This window comes from Balaenoptera borealis, assembly GCF_965194805.1.
Source record: "Balaenoptera borealis genome assembly, chromosome: 10".
In the NCBI taxonomy this organism is placed as follows: domain Eukaryota; kingdom Metazoa; phylum Chordata; class Mammalia; order Artiodactyla; family Balaenopteridae; genus Balaenoptera; species Balaenoptera borealis.
In genome coordinates, this window is record NC_138874.1 from 4,890,048 (window position 1) to 4,912,076 (window position 22,029).

General features: G+C 38.4%; 1 protein-coding gene and 1 long non-coding RNA gene across 5 annotated transcripts in view; one reads left to right on the forward strand and one right to left on the reverse strand.

Moving 5' to 3' along the window:
• The window catches only part of BICC1 (BicC family RNA binding protein 1), a 301,669-nt gene that overhangs the window by 15,013 nt on the left and 264,627 nt on the right, over nt 1–22,029 (reverse strand). For 3 of the 4 annotated variants that reach the window (XM_082407419.1, XM_082407422.1, XM_082407421.1), the window contains 7 exons: nt 21,752–21,948; nt 21,481–21,613; nt 20,789–20,945; nt 9,514–9,679; nt 6,817–6,856; nt 6,288–6,442; nt 199–355 (listed from right to left, as the gene is read on the reverse strand). In XM_082407419.1, the coding sequence (XP_082263545.1) occupies nt 199–355; nt 6,288–6,442; nt 6,817–6,856; nt 9,514–9,679; nt 20,789–20,945; nt 21,481–21,613; nt 21,752–21,948 (1,005 nt within the window). The remainder of the gene's footprint in view (nt 1–198; nt 356–6,287; nt 6,443–6,816; nt 6,857–9,513; nt 9,680–20,788; nt 20,946–21,480; nt 21,614–21,751; nt 21,949–22,029) is intronic. The other variant, XM_082407420.1, reaches the window with a different exon arrangement.
• LOC309635817 lies at nt 314–6,281 on the forward strand. The gene is made up of 3 exons (XR_014249039.1): nt 314–395; nt 4,070–5,582; nt 5,635–6,281. It is a non-coding gene; the product is annotated as an uncharacterized lncRNA (long non-coding RNA).

Genomic DNA, 22,029 nt, shown 5'->3' on the forward strand with positions numbered 1-22,029 from the left:
TGCAGTGAAAGCAGAGAACCATGTGCCCTGCTTCACTGGAGAAAAATAGGGAAGGCTTCTCACAAGAGGTGGCCTGTGAGTAATCCAAAACACTTGAAGGCATGGAGTCCGGAGTTTATACTCGAACATTACCCTAAACCAACTAAACAAATTCCAAGCTGATTACATCTAAAAGTATGAGGAAAAGTCAAAGCTCACTTGATTTGTTCTGTTTACGCTTGGGGCTGCCAATAGAAGCTGCAAATTCACTATGACTTGCGGGTCCTATTCCATTTCGGTCTCTCCAGTTATCGGATTCGCTTCCACTCCCCAGGTGTTCACGACTGTTGGACCTCGAGAGGGACATTGACGAACCCTGAAAACAATCAAAGCCAGATAAGGAAGTGTTTAACAAGGTAGGTTTCCCGGGGTGGGAGGAGAAAAGAATACACATTAGACCACTTATCATTTATTTCGATTGCTGGCCAATGCCATTACCCACGAATGCTGATTCTCAAGAAGAGGCTATGGGACCTGTCTATAGTCTTTGTCTTCCAGCTACCAAGGACACTTGGAAATACACACAGTGAAGTGTTTTTCCTTCGTTATGAGGGAGTTGATAATGAGGGTGCCCAGAGGAGTTCTGAGAGGCCCCAGTATAAAGATTCATTCCTATAAGATTTAGAGGATTCCTATTTTGGGGAACAAGGCAAATCCTCCATCTGGTATAGCAGAGATTCTCTGCCTTGTATCACACAGGACGAGTAGGGAAGCGGTGCAGCTACACCCAATGCTTTGACAGGAATCGAGCTCCCAGGCTCACAGAGTGGAAGGGTGGAGAGGAATCTGGCATTTGTCCTGTGTTACTCTCATTCAAATAAGTACATGATCTCTCGAACAAATTACAAGTACCTGGAAATTTTAACTTTTTTAATTCCCCCAAATCAAAATAAAAATAGTAATTTAAAAGATCTCACAGTTTGCACTGAACTTGCATTTATTCATTCTTTATTCATTTATTTAATCACTGTATTACAGGTACCATACTTTGTACTGTATCTACAGTATTAAAGTCAAGATTCTCTGATTCTAAAAGTTTTATGTTTACTGGGTAATTCCTAGAGAATCCTTTACTATTCAGGTCACTAAACTTACTTAATTCAATCCCACAGCAGCATAACCACAGCTGACCGTGCGGGGCTGTAATGCTTCTTTCTGCAGGGCGTTATACCACCACTCTCGAGGCTTTCTACCTACCTCACTGTAGCCATCGTAGGATCTTCCTCCCCTTTTCTACTCCAAATGTCAGATTACCCTGGGACTTGGTCCTCGCATTCCTTATCATCTCGCTCTACACTTTCTCCTTAAGTAATCAGTAATCGCAACCTCTGTCAAGGCTTAACAGCAGCCATGACTCAAATTTTTACCTCTGGGTTTGAATTCCCTACTGAAATTTAGCATCACAGAGTTGCCAATCTGACACCTCCATTTCACTGTCTCATAGGTATTTTAAACTTAGAGTGCTTGAAATCGTATTGTTGATGACCATCTCCCCCAGCTACACCCAAACCTACCCCTCTCCCAGAATTCCTAAATCTCAGTGACGACCATTCACCCAGTTGCTCAAGCCAAACTTCTAAGAGTCATATTCGTTCCTCCTCCCCTCACTACATCCAATCTATCAGTTAGTTTTATCAATGTCATATCTAAACATACCCCAAATCTACCTACTTTTCTCCATCTCCACGACTGTCACCAATAGCTTCCTTAATGGACATTTTGATTCCATCTTGCCTCCCACCCCAATAATCCATTTTCCATGAAGCAACTAGGTTGTTCTTTTAAATGCAAATTAGAACAAAATCATGCCTCTCCTAAGTATAAAGTCTTACCATCCTTTCCTAGTACTTTACCGTGGGCTGAGAGGTTCCATAGCTGAGTCTCTGCCTGTCTCTCCAGCCTTATCTTCAGTGCTCCACCACCCTACCCTATCCACCTTGCTCCATCAACTTACCAGTCTGCTCTGACTTCAAGATGATAATGCCGGCTGTTTCCCTGGCCTAACACTCTTTTCCTAGATCTTCACAAGGCTGGCCCTTTCCTGCCCTCTAGGTCTTACCTTAACCGTCTTCTGCTCATTAAAGCCAGCTAAGACTACCCAGTATAAAGCAGCCTCTGCTTCACATTTATCAGGGACTTTTATTACTTAATGCCTTCTTGTTAACTTGTTACATATTTCTCTCTACCCACCAAAAAGAAAGCTCTGTCCATGAAAGGAAGAATCTATATTCAAGCATTGTATCTCTACTGTCTAGAATTGTGTCTGAAACACAGAAGGTCCTTAATAATAAATATTTGCAGAATACTGGATCTCACAGATAACCTTTTCCTACATCTATGGGATCCCCTTTGCTGAACTGTGGGAAGGGGCATAGGGAAAGGAAGGCTCCTAAGACCAAAAAATGCTCTTTTTCAATTAAAACCATCTTTAACATTATACTTCAACCAGATAAATCCCATGCAGCAAGGGAAATAAGAACATGCTCAAAACTGGTAATTACCAGAAGCATTAATGAGATTATTATGTAGTATTTCTATATATTTTAAAACTTCCATATCTAAACTCTTTTTGAGTATAAAAAAACCACTCATCTGAGATCTAAGCTGATTTAATTCACACAGCTATATCAGACCTGGCTAAACGATGTTTTCTAAAAACATTAAGTAAAACATAGTCTTGTGATATTTACTACTTCGTTATCTACTAACTAGAATATCACGAACGGCAGCTCACCTCCACTCTTAGATCTGTAAGACGTAAAATAACCAGACAACCTCATTACTCTTAGTGCTGGGGAAATTAAAAACCATTTTTTGATTCCCAATGCAGGTTTTATTTGCTCCAGAGAATATGTAACCATTCCTAATGCCTTTAAGAGATGACTAGCAAAAAGAAAAAGAAAATCCCAAACCTTTTGTAGTTCTGTTGATGTGACAAAAATATTGCAGGTCAAGTAGCCTTTTGTTTGACCTTTGCTGTCCCAGTATATCATCAAGTGGACAGGGTCATACTTTTGAGTCTTGAAGAAAACAAAAATAAGCCTCAAGCTACCTACTTCTTCTCTAAAGGAGCTCTTTGGAAAAGGCTGATTTCTCAAAAATGCCTTAAAACTGGAAACAACTGCTCAAATCTGGTTTCTCAGAAATCTGAACAAGATGTTCAAAGCCTCGGTTTCTTCCCTTAAGCAAGCTTCCCAGAGCAGGAAACTCATGTGCCTTGATCCCCGACACACCGAACAGCCCACACCCATCAGGACCTACTGGCTAAGTGTGCTCCTCTAGAGCAGCATTCTACTTGTCTATTTGGTTTTGTTTTTCTTTGGAAAAGATTAAGGAAAAAGAGTGTTTCTAGCTACGCTCCAATTTTAAAATAGTGCTACAAGCAGAGATGTGGTCAATCTTTTAATAAAAATTGTTTAAGTTCTCTTCACTTTTCCCAGGTCCTTCTCAACCCAACCCTGTCCCTGTGTTCTAACCCAAAGAAACAATCTTCACTAATTGCCCAGTTTTTAATCCCTCTGAGCTATAACAGAATAAAGAGAAGGGCGGGCACCTGCAGATAGCAGCTGCTTCAGAATATCAGATCATGCTTTGTAAGGGCCCTTTCACCTCCTTTCAATGGCTTTCGGATGCATGAAGAAAAGTTCAAGTCCTACACACCTGGGAGAATCTAGAACCATTCCTTAAGAAAGCTTGGTTATATTTCTTCATCAGCAGTGTTTAAAGGGGCCGTGAATAAAAGCAGATTACATGGTGAATGCCCTTGCACTGATCTCGCTGGTTACATCCTCTCCCCTACCTTTCCATGTGAATGAGCTGTTAGACATTAGCCAGGAAGGTAGAACAGGCTAGCCCAAGAGAGCCAAAGCAAGAAAAGCCACAGGAGGGGATTCAGCCACTGAGTCAGGACCCTGCACGTTCCCGCCCACAGAAAGTGGTCTACTTGTCCTTGGACAAGTGCCAGAGCAGAAGAGTCTTCCAGCTTCTGACATGATTTCTGTGCCATCCCCCTTATGTTACATCCCTGTAGAGCAATGTTTCCAGAAGGGAGGCTGCATCAGAGACAGACTAGACTTTTGCTGAAAATGTGGATTACTGGTTCCTGCTGGCTCCCTCCCTGATGAGTGAGATCCTGGAGGAAGAATTTGCATTTTTAAGTGCTCCAAATGATTCTTATGTCTTTTAAGGTACAGTAACATGGCTCTAGAGCATTTATATATCGCCTTGCTATGTACCCTCTTGAGTTAAACCATTAGGAAGAGGAGTATAAAGAAATTTTGTAAAATGAATTCAAGTCCTCTCTCTGACAACTACTACCATGACCTCAAGTAAGACACTTAACTGATCTGGGCCCCTTTCCCTCACTGGGAGTTTATAGGTATCAAATAAGCTTGTGGATGAAAATGTACCGTATAAACCCACAAAGAAATAAATGCGTGTGATCTGATAATTATTACTAGCACATTATGTGTTCATATAACACTCTAAGCTATTCCTTTGGATATAAAACACATATCTAGTTTGAATGTGCAGAAATACTTCCAGCAATAAGCATTCATATATGTATATGAATCACATCTTTCATCAGGCTCTTGATTTTCTTCAGGGTAAAGTTCTTCAGTGGAAATAACAGTAGCTGCTAAATATTGCTGAGAACTTCCTGCACACCACGCTGAGCACTGGATGCCCTCTCCCACATCATCCTGAAACAACTGCAATGAGAAAATGGGCTCAGAGGCGTGAAGTCACTCATCAAAGCTGTACGTGTGTCAGTGGTAGCTGTCAGGCCCCATAGCCCCTGCACTTGACAACTACGTTATTAGAATGATCATCATTTCAACCTGTCACACTACTGGTCTTTGAGAAGAGAACTGAATTAGCATTTCTAAAGTGAAACATTTCATCTCGGAAACTACAGAAACACAATCAACCACCTAACACTCCACCCCACCAAAGATGAGGGTGAGCAGGATGGAAGACTGCAGGTATTCAATACATAGGGTGGAAGCCTAAGAATTAGCACAGCAGTTTTAAGGTCTCTGCCAGTGAAAGGAGATGTTTATTTTCTCTCAAAGCTACAATGGCAGAAAGAGGGGTGTGCCTCCTAGAGCCTCAAATTTTTCACAATGGTTCCTACATTCTAGCTGCTGACGGTCACTTCAATCTTTAAATACAGCCGCTAGGTTGCTACTTTAAGTCGGACAATGAAATTCACAGGAGACTGTTCTTTTCAGTATTTCAATAGTATTTTCTTTTTCACTTACTCAAAGAGACAAAGGAAAAAATGTCATGTTTGCTTCTGCCTTTCATCAACATTCTAATTTATTACAAAGAAAATGGGTGGAGAAAAGAAGATCAATCTACAAATGCTAGTTATTAGACTAACAATTATGAAACCCTTAACCACTATTTGTTTTTCAGCCTACAGTGTTCTGGTTGAACACTGTGATTCTTGGATTAATCACTTTCATCCACGTTTGGGTTTGCACAGCCTCACCAGTAGTGTGTGTGCACGTGCTGTAACTCCACCCCACTCGCAAAAGGCTTACAGCCAAAATCTGACACTCTCCAGCTGAAAAGGCCTTGCCGCAAAAGGCTTACAGCCAAAATCTGACACTCTCCAGCTGAAAAGGCCTTGCCGAGTGAGTCGTATAGCCTAGCTTAGAAGCAAGGAACTCTGGATCTCTTCTCCATGTGGTGAGGATACCAGCTTCCCAGTCTCACCCTGAGCACTACAGCCAACATCTGGGAAGCATAACATTTTGGGGCTCTCGTTTGTGATCCTTCCTGCTGTGTTCCTGGCACATCTGAACACACTGAATTTTTAACTCATATCTGAGAACTTGTTTTTGTTGAATACTTGCCTTTTCCTCCTATGGTGGGCTTGCGAGTGATACCCTTGGATAAAGGGATTCTTTACACATTTTTTATGGAATGTTACATCTGTCCTTTGCTTAATCTCAGCCCTGCTCTATCACTTATGACACTCTCCGCCTAACAAAAACAAGTTTATCCAAATTTACACCTCCTTCACAGCTGATCAACAACTGTGAGAGAAGACGCATAAAAGATCATAATATATTGGAGTGTATCAATTCCATAGCAATACGTTTACAGGAATAGAAATTAAAACAAATCACCATTAATAGATTGTCCTTCTATAAATAGAGAATGGGAGAGGAGAGAAGATTGTTCTCTTCTGCTGAGAGAACAGACAGGAAGAATAGGTAGGGCATGACTCTACAAACCTCAAAAGTGGTTGTCATGGTGGGCTTATAGGACACATGGTTGGCCCTCCTCAGCTCCTTGATAGTTTCAGCGGGCATGGATTTAGAAAACCCGAGGCCACTCCAGGTATTTGTGGGTGTTCTGACCTCCGTCACCACTGGTTTCTTTAACATAGCTTTGGAAAACAGAACGTAAAACAAATGCTTGGTATTTTTAATGAATTTCTTAAATAAAATATTGATGAGTATCGTTTCTTTGATATATGTAAAGAAATTATCACTGAATATTATTTCTTAACACAAAATACCTTAAAATATCCTCCTAAAACATTTTATACAAAGTAATGGTAAACTTTAAAATGATACATTATTTCTTAATTGATCTAATGCTAATCTATTCAACCTCAACAAAGTTTGTGCAACTTGAACCTAAACATTCTGGGATTCCTTTTATGAAGGTCCAATTTCTCAGTTCAACATCAACACTGAAAAAATTTTATGTGTTTACTGAAATAAAAATCAAAGTATAGATCATTAACGTATCACATACCTTTGGTTGCTAATAGCTTTTTTTGTTCATAGTCAAATGCCTGAAGAAAAAAAAAAAAAACAGAGAAAATATCTTTATTGTCAGTCTGTCCAAATGTTATGCCAAAACTTCATGAAAAAAGATTTTGACTACAGCCCATGAATCTGCCTGGGACAAACGCTAAGCTCTGCACCATCATGTGACGGTAATCCATGCAAGTCTGATAAACATGTTTTCAAAACTAATTCATCATAATAATAAAGTACTACTTCCAACTTTAAGTCATGACAGTGACAAAAGTTAGAAATTTTCCTTCAAAAAGAAAAAAATTCCTATTTGCTATGAAATATTTAACATACCAGGACCAATATATGCTAACGTATAGTGAATAATCTAATAACAGTTATGCTAAGTTTCAAAATAATGCATTATCAGAATGCTTAAGCAGTACATTAAAATTAAACCTAAATAAAAATATAAACCTAAATTTAAAAAATAAAACTTAGTTATCTTTTATTGCACAGGACTAGGATGGCACCATTTATTCTTCCCATTCACATTGAATAAGTGACTATGACACAGTCAGGTCTACATAGGGACCAAGGTAGGTCATTTTGAAGACAGAAGTCCAGATATAGCTACATCTCAAATGCTAACCCAGGGTTCTCAACTCGCCAATTCAGGAACTAGCTTACACTTGATTTAAGAGTGTCTCTTGTAATAAACTATAATGGAAAAGAATTTTTAAAAAAGTATATATATACATATATGTATAACCAAAATCACTTTGCTGTACAACTGAAACTAACACAATATTGTAAATCAACTATACTTCAATAAGTTAAAAAAAAAAAAAAAAGAATGTCTCAAAGGCCTATCAGATGGGTCAAGAACCCACTGGCAAGAGCTCTTTGGACCTTCCTCCCAGGAGGACTATACCATCATATGTAGGGTGTCCATATAATTTACGGTCTGAAACAGGATACTTTTGAAAGTGAAATGTACTACAAATGATTAGGCCAAAATAATAAAAGTAAACAGGCTGACCTAGACCAACCAGAAGGAACATGGCAGTAAATTGGGAGAGTCAGATTTTTAGATAACACCGTTTGATAATGTTTTTGAAATCCTAGGTCTAAAATGATTCTGGGAGTTAAAATCAACTTGTAATGACTAATGTCTAAGAGCAAGATGTGGGGAGATGCTGAAGTTACTTGTTCAGTAAATATTTATTGAGTGCCTTCTGGCTAAAGGGACTGTGCTGCAGTCTGTGGAAGAATATTACAATGAATCAAAAATAATCTATAGCCTCAAATCATATAGAAGCTTAGCAGGGATGAGTAAGAGAAATAACCACAAGATAAATCAGAAAGTGAGATAAGTGTGAAGAGAGAGCTGGAGATAGAGAAGTCCAAGAATGATCAGGAGACAGAGATCATCTTCAGCTAAAGCAATCAGGGAAGTCTTCAAACTATTATCATTGATTTCTTGGTGATTTTAAGAGTCACTTCTTCACTAATGGTGTAAATACATCTATTTAAATTGAAACTCTATCACCAAGAACATTTACATCCATCCTGAAAGAAAGGAACATGAAAATGGTTCACTATAGGTATATACCTGATGGAAAAGATAAGAATCACAAGATAGATGAAAACTATAAAGGGATCATAAAGGAATTTGACACTTCTTAGATGCGAGAACTTTAATTTATAATAACTGAAAATAAATCCGCCAGAGAAAATGTAATAAACGTCTTTTTTTTTTAACTTTGCACTTTATAAAGGCTATGGCTTTTGTAAAAAACATTCATCTAAAAACTCTTGAAAATGTTCAAATGCAAAGGATTAGAAAAACAGACAAGCAGGATTGTACTGTAGTTTTCACTGGAATTACAGAAGTATAATTTAGTCCCATGAATTAATTTCTTTGACATATCTGTGACAACTTCTTTATTTCTAGGGTTTTGTGAAGTTTTTCCCTTTTTTGGAAGTGGGGGGATGGGGATGATAATCTCTTTCTACAAAGTAGGTAAGTCTACCCAGTAATTCAGATACTGAAATCAAATGTTTACAGGCATCTCTAAAAGCACAAAATCCTTATCTTTCATATTGTGATCTATATGAAAATCAGATTTCCGAATTTCATGATCAATAGTCTATTTTGAGTAATTAGCCTAATACTTTGAAAATGATACAGAGAAAATCCCTGCTGAGGAAGTTGTTCAAAATAATCATAAAAATCTGTGAACCAACATAACCATCAATAATATTTAGCATCTCCTTTCAAAACACTAAAGCTTCACATTAGGTATTTTTATAACTGTCTAAGGAACACCAAATTTATCTTCTCCATTTCACAGATAGAAGAATATTATATCTATTTATCCAAGACTATGTCATGAGATAGTAAATGCTTAGAAATAACAGCTCTCATATTTATCTAAATTTTTTTAAACAGATGAAAAATGTCATTTGCATAAGACACAGTGACATTGACCATATTATGTCATTTTTAATATTATATTTTAAAGAATTCTTCTCAAGCTAAATCCTGCATTTCATTTTTAATGTTTATAGCAAAACCAATTCCTAAGTACTGCATATATATTTAAATTTAATTTCTGCTCTACTGCTAAAAGCTCACTGAATTCCCCAGTCCCCAACCTAGGCAGCCTACATTTGGATGACTTGTCCATTTTTTCTTGTTTATCGTTACCTGCATGTTGACATATGATGGCCGTGGGGCCAGGCGGGCCCTTTCACTGTTCTGCTGGGCAGCCGCAGCCCTCTCTGCAGCACGCTCACTGCCTGGAGCCTTCTTGTCAGCCAGCGGGCTTTCTGCAGCACTCAGCTCAGGATCGGAGAGCAACCTGTCAGTGCTGCTGTGAAAGAGAGTTTGCGATTGAACACTCCACCCTTACGTACAAATGTAGCACACGTTTCCCTAGGTGCCACATTGACTATGTAGGTTTACCACCGTCAACCATTTACAGGTATTATCTCATTTAATCCTCACGGTACTGCTATGAGGAAGGCAGTCTTATTATCCCTATTTTTCAGACGAGGGGAGTACCTTGTCCAAGGTCACACCTCTGGTAAATGGTAGAGCTGGGATTTGAACCCAGACTTTCTGACTCTAGAGATGGTGCCGAAACTATTTCATGATCTATATTCACACACGTTGAGTATAGCATGTATGATACACTGTATGCAGTACATATGAAATAGACATACAGACAAGATTTCTAATTTACATACATCAAGGAGATATCCATGACCCATGTTTACGCAGTCTAAACAAACTGGGTCAATCTGAAGGCGTGCAGGTGATCCAGTTCATTTGTGTGCAATATACATGATATTGCTAACAAATCTGCTGTGACAAAGGCAGCAGGTAAACATTCTTTAACATCTGTTCAGGGTGCAGGGAAAGAACACGAAAGTGCTTCTTAAAATGGGGGGCAATTATCTGAATTATAAGAATTTATAATGCCCTATACATGCACCTCAAGTTCACATCCAACTGCATGTTAGGCTCAAGTAAAACAGAAATAACAAACAGTATTAGTCAAAGGGCTGATTTGCTCACACATTCTTCTTTTTATCATTCACTCTTCAGTTGTGCCAGGGGAATTCAGAGGAATTTAGAAAGGTCTATTAGAATACAAAAGGAGGAGCAAAGAACTTTGTTTGACAAAAGTTCAGAGAGGCTTCACACAGGCATGTGACCTGGAATTTAAAGGGCATCTGCAGGTTCGCCATTGTGTAACAGCAACTCAGAGGGAACAGCATAAGCAAAGGAAAGGAAGTGTGCAGTCACTGGTGGTTTTAAAGTCAGAGTGTGACAAAAATTACTGGAACAAAATAAAGGATTGATAGAGCTGATAAGAGACTGAAGGCAGGGAGACCATTCTGGAGGTTGCAGCTTAATTCAGATGAGAGATAATCAGTTCACACTTACACACTCAATGAACACATTTAATGATGAAAGGAACAGGTATATACTTCAAATGCATCAACACAGAGGGAAAACAAAATCATTTCTCTAACCTGTAATAAATAATGTTAATTTAGTGTATTAGTATCATGTTAAGAAAAACACAAGTAAAGCAGATTTGGACAAAATGGGAACAATGGTAGTTAATCAAAGAGTTTATAAAGGTAAAACAGATTTTGCTTTTTATAAAAGCAAAACAGATTTTGCTGAGAAAAAGAGGAAATAATATATATTAACACAACACTGGAAATCAACTACTTCAATAAAAACAATTTTTTAGTTAAAAATATATATATATGTTATATTTGCCTAAACACACTCTATTCTGTAACGATATAAAAGACAGTAGAGGAAATTGGGTAGATGAAGTGGATGGGAACAAAACCTTTCGATGTAGAAGCATTCCACTGTTTTGCGTTTTTAAAATGTGAATAGACTGCCTATTTGAAAAAAATAAAATAAATGGAAGAAGTAAGGATAACACATTTGTTATCCCTAATGGTGCTATGGTAAGGGAGAATTATATTTAATATAACATATGCATTTATACTCACTGTGATTTGTAATAAGTAAAATCATGATACTGCCAAGTATTTATTACCAAAGTGAACAATTCACTACCTTGGAACAAGGGAGCCATAGTTTAAGTTGGAAATTCAAAGCCAAAGGAAGGAGAATTCACACTAAGAAAATTTCTTACAGCAAAAATCGGAGAGTTAAAATTGCCCTGCTGACTACTGAAGAGCAGAGAGAATGCTAAAGTTTCAGAGCAAAAGAGATGGTTTAGAGAATCCAGAAATAAACCCAACCAGCTTAAGGAAGGGGAGAGATGACAGAGAAGATTTAGGGGTACTAAAAAGGAGACAACAGGCCTAAAATGGAGTCACTTGTGCTAAACCCCACATCAACAAACCAAGACTTGATACCTAACTGCAGTTTCAGCCTCTCCTAGGAATGTAATCTTAACCAGTCCTGTCTGGAATTTCCTGGCCGACACTAGTGAGGTAATCCACCAGACAGATGGCTGCCTTCTCCCAAAGGAAGGTAACCTTGCCTGAAATAATCCTTTCTTTTCTTTATGACTTCCTGGTCCCTCCTTTTTTCTCCTTTTAAAATGTTTTCTTTTCTGCAGCATTTTGGAGCTCCTTTCTATTTGCTAGATGGGATTCTGCCGATTCATGAATTGTTGAATAAAGTAAATTTGATCTTTAAACTTACTCAGTTGAATTTTTTTTTAACAGATTTGATAGCAGTAATAGGACTGAAGGAGACTTCCAATAACTTTGGGAATGAGAAACACAGGTGTGGCACCTGCAAACCCTTTTGAGTTCTCTGTCGCTCTCACTGCTTCTGAGGACTGTAGGTAACTTCCTCTCAGTTCTGAGCTCTGCTGTCTTTGCACTGAGCTCCCAATCTAATTGGCTTTCCAATACAAGGCAGGTCAGCTAGATCCGGCAGATGATTCTGCCGGGAGCTCAAGCCCCTCGCCTTTATTTCAGACCACAATAGTCAATTAATTGGTGGAAACCCCCAGGCCTTGATTCTGTCCCAAGATCCATGTGGGAACTATTAGTTCTCCATGTATGTGGAGCCCCTAGTCCTCAGTCTCCATTTGTTGAGGTCAGCTGGTTCAATTCTTTCCCCAGGCCAAGGTCCCATGGCAGGAATTGTTGGTGGTATACACGAGACCTTTAACTGGCTGGGACACAGCAAAATCCTTTGGTTACTGCCAATTTGTTAAGGTGCATGTGTGTGTTTATCTTGTTTTCTGTAGATAAAAGCTACCACTAATAGGAATGTCAGAAGCCAAAAAGCCACAAAAATTCGTGGGCATGGGTGAAGCACTTAAGAGCTGATAAAGTACCCTCCACCTAACTCAAGGACTCCCGTGTTCAAATAAGCTGGTCACGGAACAGGTTAGCTTGACACTAGGTCATCCACCAACCTCAAGAAGATTTCCGTGCAACAAGGTTCACTGTAAAACACCACACAATCCCCAAGCCCACAGCACATCCTTCCCAAAACCCAAAAAGGCTTAGCTGAAAGAAATGGGATCCTTAAAATTCAAAGAGTTAAGCACGCTACCTTCTGGTACACTTGCTTATTTTACATCTAAGAACTATGGTCCTGGAAGCTATAAATATCTATAAACATGGCAAAGTGTTACTAAAGATGATCTACAATTAGAATGGCCATTATGAGGAATGTTCCAATTATATAAGATCATTTAAGAAGTGCACTTAAAAGCAAGGGCTCCCCACTCCCCCCCAAAAAAAATGGGATACCTATTTTAATTGGCATGCAGAAGACTCCAAAAGGCTTCAAAACTCCAAAATAGCTTAAATGAAGGATTCATTGCAAAAAGGCTAATGAAAAATTAAAGACACAAGAGGCACCTAAAACAAGAGACAATAAGACTGACATAACTACTACTGCTCCCCTCTATCCTCTTTTTTTTTTTTTTTTTGGCCGTGCTGCACATATGGGATTTTAGTTCCCCAACCAGGGGTCAAACCCCGGGCCCTCAGCAGTGAGAGCACAGAGTCCTAACCACCAGGGAACTCCCTATCCTCTTTTATATGAGTACTCACTCCAGTAATCCTGTCTAAATTGCCTTTCCACACTGAAGAGACTAGAAGATCACAAACAAATGTCTGACATGTTAGTGGTCATGCAGTGAAACCATCGGGACCCTGTGGGGCTCCTGGGCCTGGAAGCCTTTCTGTGTCCCCTGTTTCTTGTTTGTAGGGAATAGACTCCAGCCCCTATGACCTTCCCTGAGTTCCAAAGGGCAGATTCGAACAGTTGCTAATTAGGGAAGGGAGGGGATACAGAAACAAGGGAGGACCAGTCAAGAAACAATAGTGCAGCCTTGGGGCAGAGTGCTGATTCTGTGTCAAGGGATACACATAACAACATCTTTGAGCTCTTCTACGGAACTAAAGACCCTAACAACTGGAAGACGAACTACCTGATGAAGCAATCCTCATTCCAGAGAGAGGCTCACGGTTTGACAGCCTTGAGAACCAGAGAAGCTCACCAGGAGACCACCTGAGGCCAGATTAAAGGAGTGCAGGCCCTGCACACACCCTGCTCCTTATCAGCAACCCCACCCTTGAACCACTGCTATAAAAGTCCTCACCAAATCCTCCCAGGTTAGGACACACAGTTTTTCAGGGCACAAGCCCGCTGTGGCCCCTTTGCCTGGCAAAGCAATAAAGCTGTTTTCTTCTACTTCACTCCAAACTCTGTCTCCAAGATTCGCTTCAGCACTGGTGCACAGAGGCTGAGTTTTCAGCATCAATAGACACCCTCATATCTACCCTCAAAGGAGGGCCCCTGAATGAGCCCCTCCCAGAATTGATGAGATTCTGAGGGATTTTCTTATAAACTGCTACATTACTCCCTTAAACAGCTAAGGGAAACTATATTAAAATTCATGAAAAACCTTGCCAAATTCTGGTAGATACTAGAGCTACACCCTCTATTTTAAACCTCACTTGGAGCCTGTAGGTGGGATCCTGGGAAAACTGGCAGAAGCCTGCGAAGGGAGAAAATTCTTACCAGAGTCAGCTCTCCTGGGTCTCTGTCTGTAGTACCCAATAAAGAGAGGAAAATATTTTTTGCACCCTCTTCTGGAATACCTCTTAAGTCTAAGGGGTTGTTCAATACTGCCAGAAATATTTACTGCTTGTCCACACTGAAAACTGACAAGATAGTTAAAAGATTTTCTTTTAAGGAGCTCTGCAGTCAACAGTTGGTCAAAAATTGGAAGCTGATATTCAGAGGCTGATGGGAATTTTTTTTACATCTCCTCCCTTAAACTAAAATTAAACTATGCACTCAGAGGGGAAGAAAAACCCTCTAAAGCCTCTGTGAAAGGATTTACTAAAACATTCCAAAGGCAAACAGCTCTAAATCCAGAACACAGAAATCTTGTGATTCCCACCTTGGTTAAAAATCTTCTCCCTGATATTTAAAAAAAAAAAAAAAAAAAAAAAGCAAATTAAGGATGATGTAGTTGGATGGGTGGCTCAAACTATGTCATTTAGGCTGCAACCCAATTCTTTGAGGAGTTGAGAGCAACTGTCTTTATCTTACAAATCTTTGCAAAACTAGAAACTAGCTGTAGAGGCAGTTCAAAGTCCACCTATTCCTTTTACCAATCCTAAAACCTCCCCTATTCAGAAAGCTTGTAATTATTGTAGAAATTCTGGCCTTATAGGAAGAAGCCAAAGTCCTTGGAGGAACTTGCATTCTTTCCCTGTACCTTGGAGATGTAAATGTTCTACAAACTTCAGGGAGGTAATTCTTATCAGAAGATGAACAAAAGGGAAAAGGTCATTTGAAACTTAGGTGGACAAAGAATTTTTAAGTGTCTTCCCCACAAATAGAGTAAAAAGCTTCAGCCATCTGAGCAGGTAAACTTAACTTATTCCATCTACCAGAAAACAACTTAAATCCAACTTTTTTTTTTTTATAACTAGTGAAATTTTGTATTATTGTACCTGATTCACAGCAGTAATTTAAAAATGGAACCCAAAAGGTCTCTGTTTATGACTGTCAATTTATGTGTGTCTATGTATGTTTTGCAGATGTATTGAATTTTCCACCTCCGGATGGTATTGCCAAAATTAATTTGTAAAAGAGCTCTATTTAAGTGGCTTTAAAAGATTAAGTGCTTATATAAATTAAGTAAATTGAATCCAGTAGTCCCCCTTTATCTGTGGTTTCACTTTCCATGGTTTCAGTTACCCACAGTCAACCTCAGTCTGAAAATATTAAATGAAAAATGCCAGAAATAAATAAGTCATAAGTTTTAAATTGTTTGCTGTTCTGAGTAGTGTGATGAAATTTCTTGCCACCCCACTCCACCCCATCGTGGAATTCCCCAACCATCAACATCATCATAGCTCAACGATCCAGGATCAGATCCTCCTTCTGATATATCATCAGAAGGTCAATAGTAGCGTACCACTACATCACAATGCCTACATCACTCAGCTCACTTCAGTTCATCACATAGGCATTTTTAATCATCTCACATCATCACAAGAAGAGGAAGGGTGAGTACAGTACAATAAGATATTGAGAGAGAGAGAGAAAGTGAGAGAGAGATACCACATTCACATAACTTTTATTATAATATATTGTTATAATTGTTCATTAGTTATTGTTGTTAATCTCTAATTACATTTTATCATAGGTATATATGTATAGGAAAAACCATAGTATACATAGGAATTCAGGACTATCCATGGTTTCAGGCACCCACTGCGAGTCTTGGAACATATCCCCCACAGAAAAAAGGGGATTACTACAGATGTAAATGGGATAAAAGTTCTTCAGTAAACTTTAAAATAGTTTCTCTAAAATCTTTTTGGTAACCTAAAACCTTAAAGTTTTGCTAAGTTAAAGTAAATGATGGATAGTCATTGAATATCCAGATCATTTCCAAATAAGATAAAATACTAAAACATTAATTACTGAACACAGGTTTACCACTTTTGGCCTTTTTATTTTTTTACAGAGAAACTAAAGATATTTGGATACATTAATAAACGTGTTTCGTGCCACACTGAGAAATTTACTATGGAAAAGCATATGTTTCTAGACATTATAAAAAATATTAATTTGTCAAGCCACACAATTGTTTACTTCTTTTCACTAAAAAGGTTGTTGAGGGTTAAAAATTAAATATATATTATATAAATATGTTTATAGTATATATATGTGTGTATATATATATGTGTATATATATAATTAAAGTTACCAGAAATAATAAGGAAACATTTCCATATGCAAGGAAAGTAGGATGTGTGTTTTCAGTAAAAGAAGGTATGAGGAATGGAGAGGAATTTTTGTTGATGAAAAAGAAACTAATTTTGTCCTGAAGTGAGACTGGTTACTTCAGAATGGGAAAGAAGAAAACATAAGACCAAACTGTATAAGGTTTGTGGGAAAGGAATCTTGGGAAAGGAATTTTATGTGTGGTCAAGCAGGCTAAAATTAGAATGAATTTATTTAAGTGGAAAAAAAATGAGTTTTAATATCAAAAGTACATCAGTCCAAAATCAGAATTGATTTTCTCTCTGTTAAAAGAACAAGTGATTTTGAATTACTGGTCTGCTCTTAATAAGAGATTGTAAAAGGTTGTTCTTTACCTTTAAGTAATCTGCCTAGAAAGCAAGTATTTTGGGCTTTACCAAAATAATTTCCTGTAACAACGATTTAACTTTCTATGTTTGCCTGTGTAGTCTTCAATTGTCACTTTGGTTAAATGGATAACTAAATGTTGTTTCACAGTGACCTATGATCCTATCTGACCAAGTGTTTTTAAACCTTTTGATATTTTTGACAAACTTCCCCCAAATCAAATCCCAAATGAAATCTTTCTGACCTCAAACTAACTCTGAGATTTTCCAGAGGGCTCCTGGGACACATCTCAAAAGATTTGTTCCCTCTCCTTATAAAAGGAGAGATCTTAAACTAATTAGGCTTCTGTGATGTGTTAAATTACATGGGAAGTATTGTCAAATAAAAGTAATACTAAGCCCTCTCTATTTTGTATTTGTATAGGTATATAAGTGTTCCAGAGCTGTGTGAAATTCCTAGAGATGTGATATGTCCAGGTATAATATTATCAGTCATAATTAATATTAACGTAAACTGGTGTATATCACAGAAATAACTACATTTCTTTATCAAATGAAATCTCATCAGATCTTGAACAATGGGCATTTTTAAGTCTTTGTCATTTACAGAGACTTATTGTCTTAGATGCTTCTGCAGAAGTGTTCTTACAGAAGTGCTTCATCTTCAAGGAGATTCATGGAAAGGATTTTAACAAGTGCATGTTTCTGATAACATAAAGGTCATAAAACTGAACTGGATTCAAGCAGAACAAATATCAATTACTGTACATGGGACTAAATGAACTGAGGAGGAGGATGATTATAATTTTTTAATGATTTTTTTTTGTTTGAAAAATTGCTAGTTCCTTAATGTTTTGTTTTTCCAGATTTAAGGAAACCTTTTTTCCTAAGTTATCGATGACTTACAGAAATTTGGTAAAGTATACCTTTGTAAACAAAGACGAAACATTTACTTTTCTCCCTACCTGATCCCTCCAGAATTTGGAAACTCTTCTGTATTCTTTGCACAGCAATACAGTTAGTTATTTGCAAAGGTCAATAAGAATCTGTTCTCCTTGTAACAGAATACATTGGAAACATTGGCTATATTACCAAAGTTCTGACTGAAATGTCATATTTGAGAGAGATGTACACAGACTCAGATATGATCTGACAGCTTTAAGGAACTAAGGTTAACTTAATAAAGCCAATAAAGGCCCTTGAAAAAAATTGGCCTGGTACTCTGCTTACAGGGTTCCTGGCAGCCTCACCCAGTGAGTAAGGAAGGTCATTTCCTGGCAGGCCCAGGAACCTCAGGTTATTTTGGGGACCTTATGAAGAGAGGAATTCACCCAAACTATAGGTATTGCAGGTAAAATCTGATGGCGAGTTCTTGGCTTGGCTTTCTGGCCTCAGAGGCTTTTAAGAGTTCAATCTGAGATTCCTTATGAAAAGTTCCTGCAAAACAGTTTTAAAAAGAACTCATACAACATAATCACTATTCTTGCTGCACTTATGTAAATAATCAGGCCAATTTTAAAGCAAACAAATTAGTTTAACTGCAATTATCTTTTGTTTTTAAAAAATGGAAGTAACTGTAGAGAGAAAAATGTTTGTACTTTTGTAGATATTAGATTCTAGTGCTATTAATTTTCTTTGAGGTTTTGTTATATTCCTGCAAACTGGACTGGATCCTGAATTCTTCTAGTTCCCTTCAAATAACTAGCCACAATTCTCCAAACTTATGTTTCCAATTTTCTCCCACCCTTCTGATTTGGAATCACTAAGAACAAAGATGGTCCTTGAGTCTCCTTGGAAGGGACTATATCAGATCCTCTTCACTACTTAGATGGCAGCCAAACTTGAGAGACTTAGGTACACATCTCACAGCTGAAGAAGCCTCCACCTGACATCTGGTCCTGTACACCAGCTGGAGACCTCAAAATCAAACTGACTAGTTGGAGAAGTAGCTGACACTGAGGTAGACTGCTTCCTCCTGAGACCCCAGATCAAGACTTCATACTTTAACTAAATATGAAACCTTTTTCTTCTCTTTTTCTTTCCTTTACTCTGTCTGGCACTGATCCAGAAAGATAATGCAGTCATCTGAATCTCTCAGGCCATTGCTAAGGGAGGTAACCTCTGTAATTCAGAACTTTTTATTTCAGGTTAGGAGATTTACTTCCCAAATGCACTGAAAACTTAAATGACTCATGGCTTGAATGGGCAAATGCAACAATCTCTGCAAATGAATCCATGAACAGCACCACTTTAGTGGAAGTGGTCTGTGCCCCAACAGTATTTATCTTTGTCTGTGGTGGTGATCATTCTCCTCGGGCCTATGGATGCCTAGATGGCTGGCGCGTCGCAGGGCAATGCCTCTTGAGTTATCTAACTGTGCCCCTAACTATTTACAAACAAACTGAGACACTTCATTGGACAACTCCCCTGAATTTATATTGCAGAGTTAGAAAAGTCCAGGAGGCTTTCATGGCTCAGGATTCACATTCCATAGCAGGGCCCTACTCCCAGGGTTAAGAGTAAATGTAAATGAAACTATAATCAGGAATCTCTCCTTAACTCTTGAAAATACTACAAAATCTACCAAGACAGTAGCTGCCCAACAAAATTCCTTAGATTCTCTGGCCAAAGTTGTTCTTGATAACAGAATAGCCTTTGATTATCTTTTAGCTGAACAAGGGAGTGTCTGTGCTGTGGCCACCACTACATGCTGAACCTGGATTAACATTCTGGGCAAGTGGAAACTCGGTTAACTAAGATCACTGAGCAAGCCACTTGGCTTAAAAAAAATGACTCCTTCAGCAGGGTCTTTCTTTGACTTATTTGATTTTGATTGGTTTGGGTCTGGGGGACTATGGCTCCGAACTGCCCTCCAAACATTGGAAATTATTCTACTTATAACAGTCATAGTAGTCTCCCTGGTGCATTGTATTCTCTCAAAAGCTTTAAATCTATTTTTGCAGCCACTAACCACTGAGCAAATGACCTCCCTATAACTGGAATGCCAGAAAAGACATGAAGAAAATGACTGACTAAAACAATTGTGAGCCTGAAGTCATGACCTGTGAATACCACAGAGATTCAATAGCAAAAAAAAGAATCACGACCTGTGAACACCACACGGAGGATCAGTAAAAGCTATAAGAACTAAACTACAGAGAGGTAGCTGAGAGTGGTGCTAATGCCTTAAATTTTGATCACATCTCTCACTTGGGCTGAAAGTCTGATCAAAAGGAAAGAATTGTGAAAAAAAGGGACAACAGGCCCAAAATGGAGTCACTTGTACTAAGCCCCATATCAGCAAACCAAGACCTGATACCTAACCTAACTGCAGTTTCAGCCTCTCCTAGGAATGTAATCTTAACCAGTCCTGTCTGGAATTTCCTAGCCAACACTTGTGAGGTAACCCACCTGATAGACCACTGCCTTCTCCCAAAGGAAGGTGACCTTGCCTGAAATAATCCTTTCTTTATGACTTCCTTGTCCTGCACCCTTTCTGCCTTTAAAAACCTCTTCTTTCTGCAGCTCTCTGGAGCTCCTTTCCATTTGCTAAATGGGAAGCTGCCAATTCATGGATTGTTGAATAAAGTCAATTTGATCTTTAAATTTACTTAGTTGAATTTTGTTTTATAACAAGGGTGAAAGTTATCAGATACTATTCTTAATAAAATTTTTAAAAGTAAAAAGAGAAGGTAATCGTAAAGAGAAATGAAAAAAACCCATGGATAATGTCAAATGCACTTGAACCAAAGAACACTAACTATTGAGTTTAACACAAATCCAGCCTGTTATACACTTTCTTTCAAAGGATCAAGGGATTTTAAAATTAAAATACATACTGTAAGTGTGAGTTTTTCGTGCCTTGCAATAGTTCTACTGTCTGCCTCTTGGCACAGGAAACTTTGGAGGGACCCATCATCTGTTTCAAGTCACCAGCATTTCCAGAATGGGAAGGACTTCGGGGCATGCCTACTTCAACAAAAGCATCATTACAACCTGCAGAAGGGGAGAGGAAAAAGCAAAAATCCAGACATCACCTTACTATCAACAATCACCTGCAATGGAAACAAATCAGAATCTAATTCTATGGAGACAAAAGCATAACAGCTTTCAGCTACAGAGAAGATGCCTTAAATTCAGGCTACCTCAAAAACTCAAGATGAAATTTGAAGACCCTCATGTTTTTTTAAAGATTGTTACAGATGATGTTTCTCTACTTGGGAAAAAATTACACACACACACACACACACACACGCACACACACACTTAGTAAGTTAATGCTTTCCTGCTGCACAATTACAGTCACTTTAATTTAGGAAGGTCCAATGTAATGGGAACGTGGTTCTTTCTATGGCAAAGTGCTCTTTCACCATGTTCTTTGGAATTTCATTCAAGATACTGTCTTTCTGCAGTCTTGAGGCAGGGTGAATCATAACTAGTTAGAAAAACCCACTCAAAATCACTCCACAGACTTTCTACAATCCCCTTTATCCAATCAACGGAGCAGGCTGAAGTTCAGAAGGAAAGATACCTTCTGCAGGGTTTGATTTGGTAGATGCCTGCTCAGATGCAGTTGTTTGTCTCGATGGATCACCATGATTCGCACTCAGCACTTTTTCTCCAAGTGACGAAGTGGATATTGCACCATATTTTATATTCGGAGACTGAAATAATAATAGAAGACAACACAGAGATATGGTCACAATTCTAAAATTCACCTCAGGTAAAAGCTTAAATGCGTTACCAGTGGCTTATCTCTTACAAACAGCATAGATCACATGATTCTTGCTGAAGGGCATTACCTGTGTGTGTCCATTTAATGAAGCAGAGATTTTTTTGCTTTCTGTCTGCATACTGTTGATATGGACATCAACAGGAGTCAAGCCAGGAGGGGGAGATGGAGCTGTGTGCCCATAGGTGGGCACTCCAGACAACAAAATATTGGTTAATGTGGCTTGGGCAGTAGATGGAATCATAAGGTGTGGTATAGCAGAAAAACCTACAACAGCATTTCATGAAGACAGACATTAGACAGGAATAAACTCAGAATCAAGAAGCATTATTTTATTATTTTCAGTAA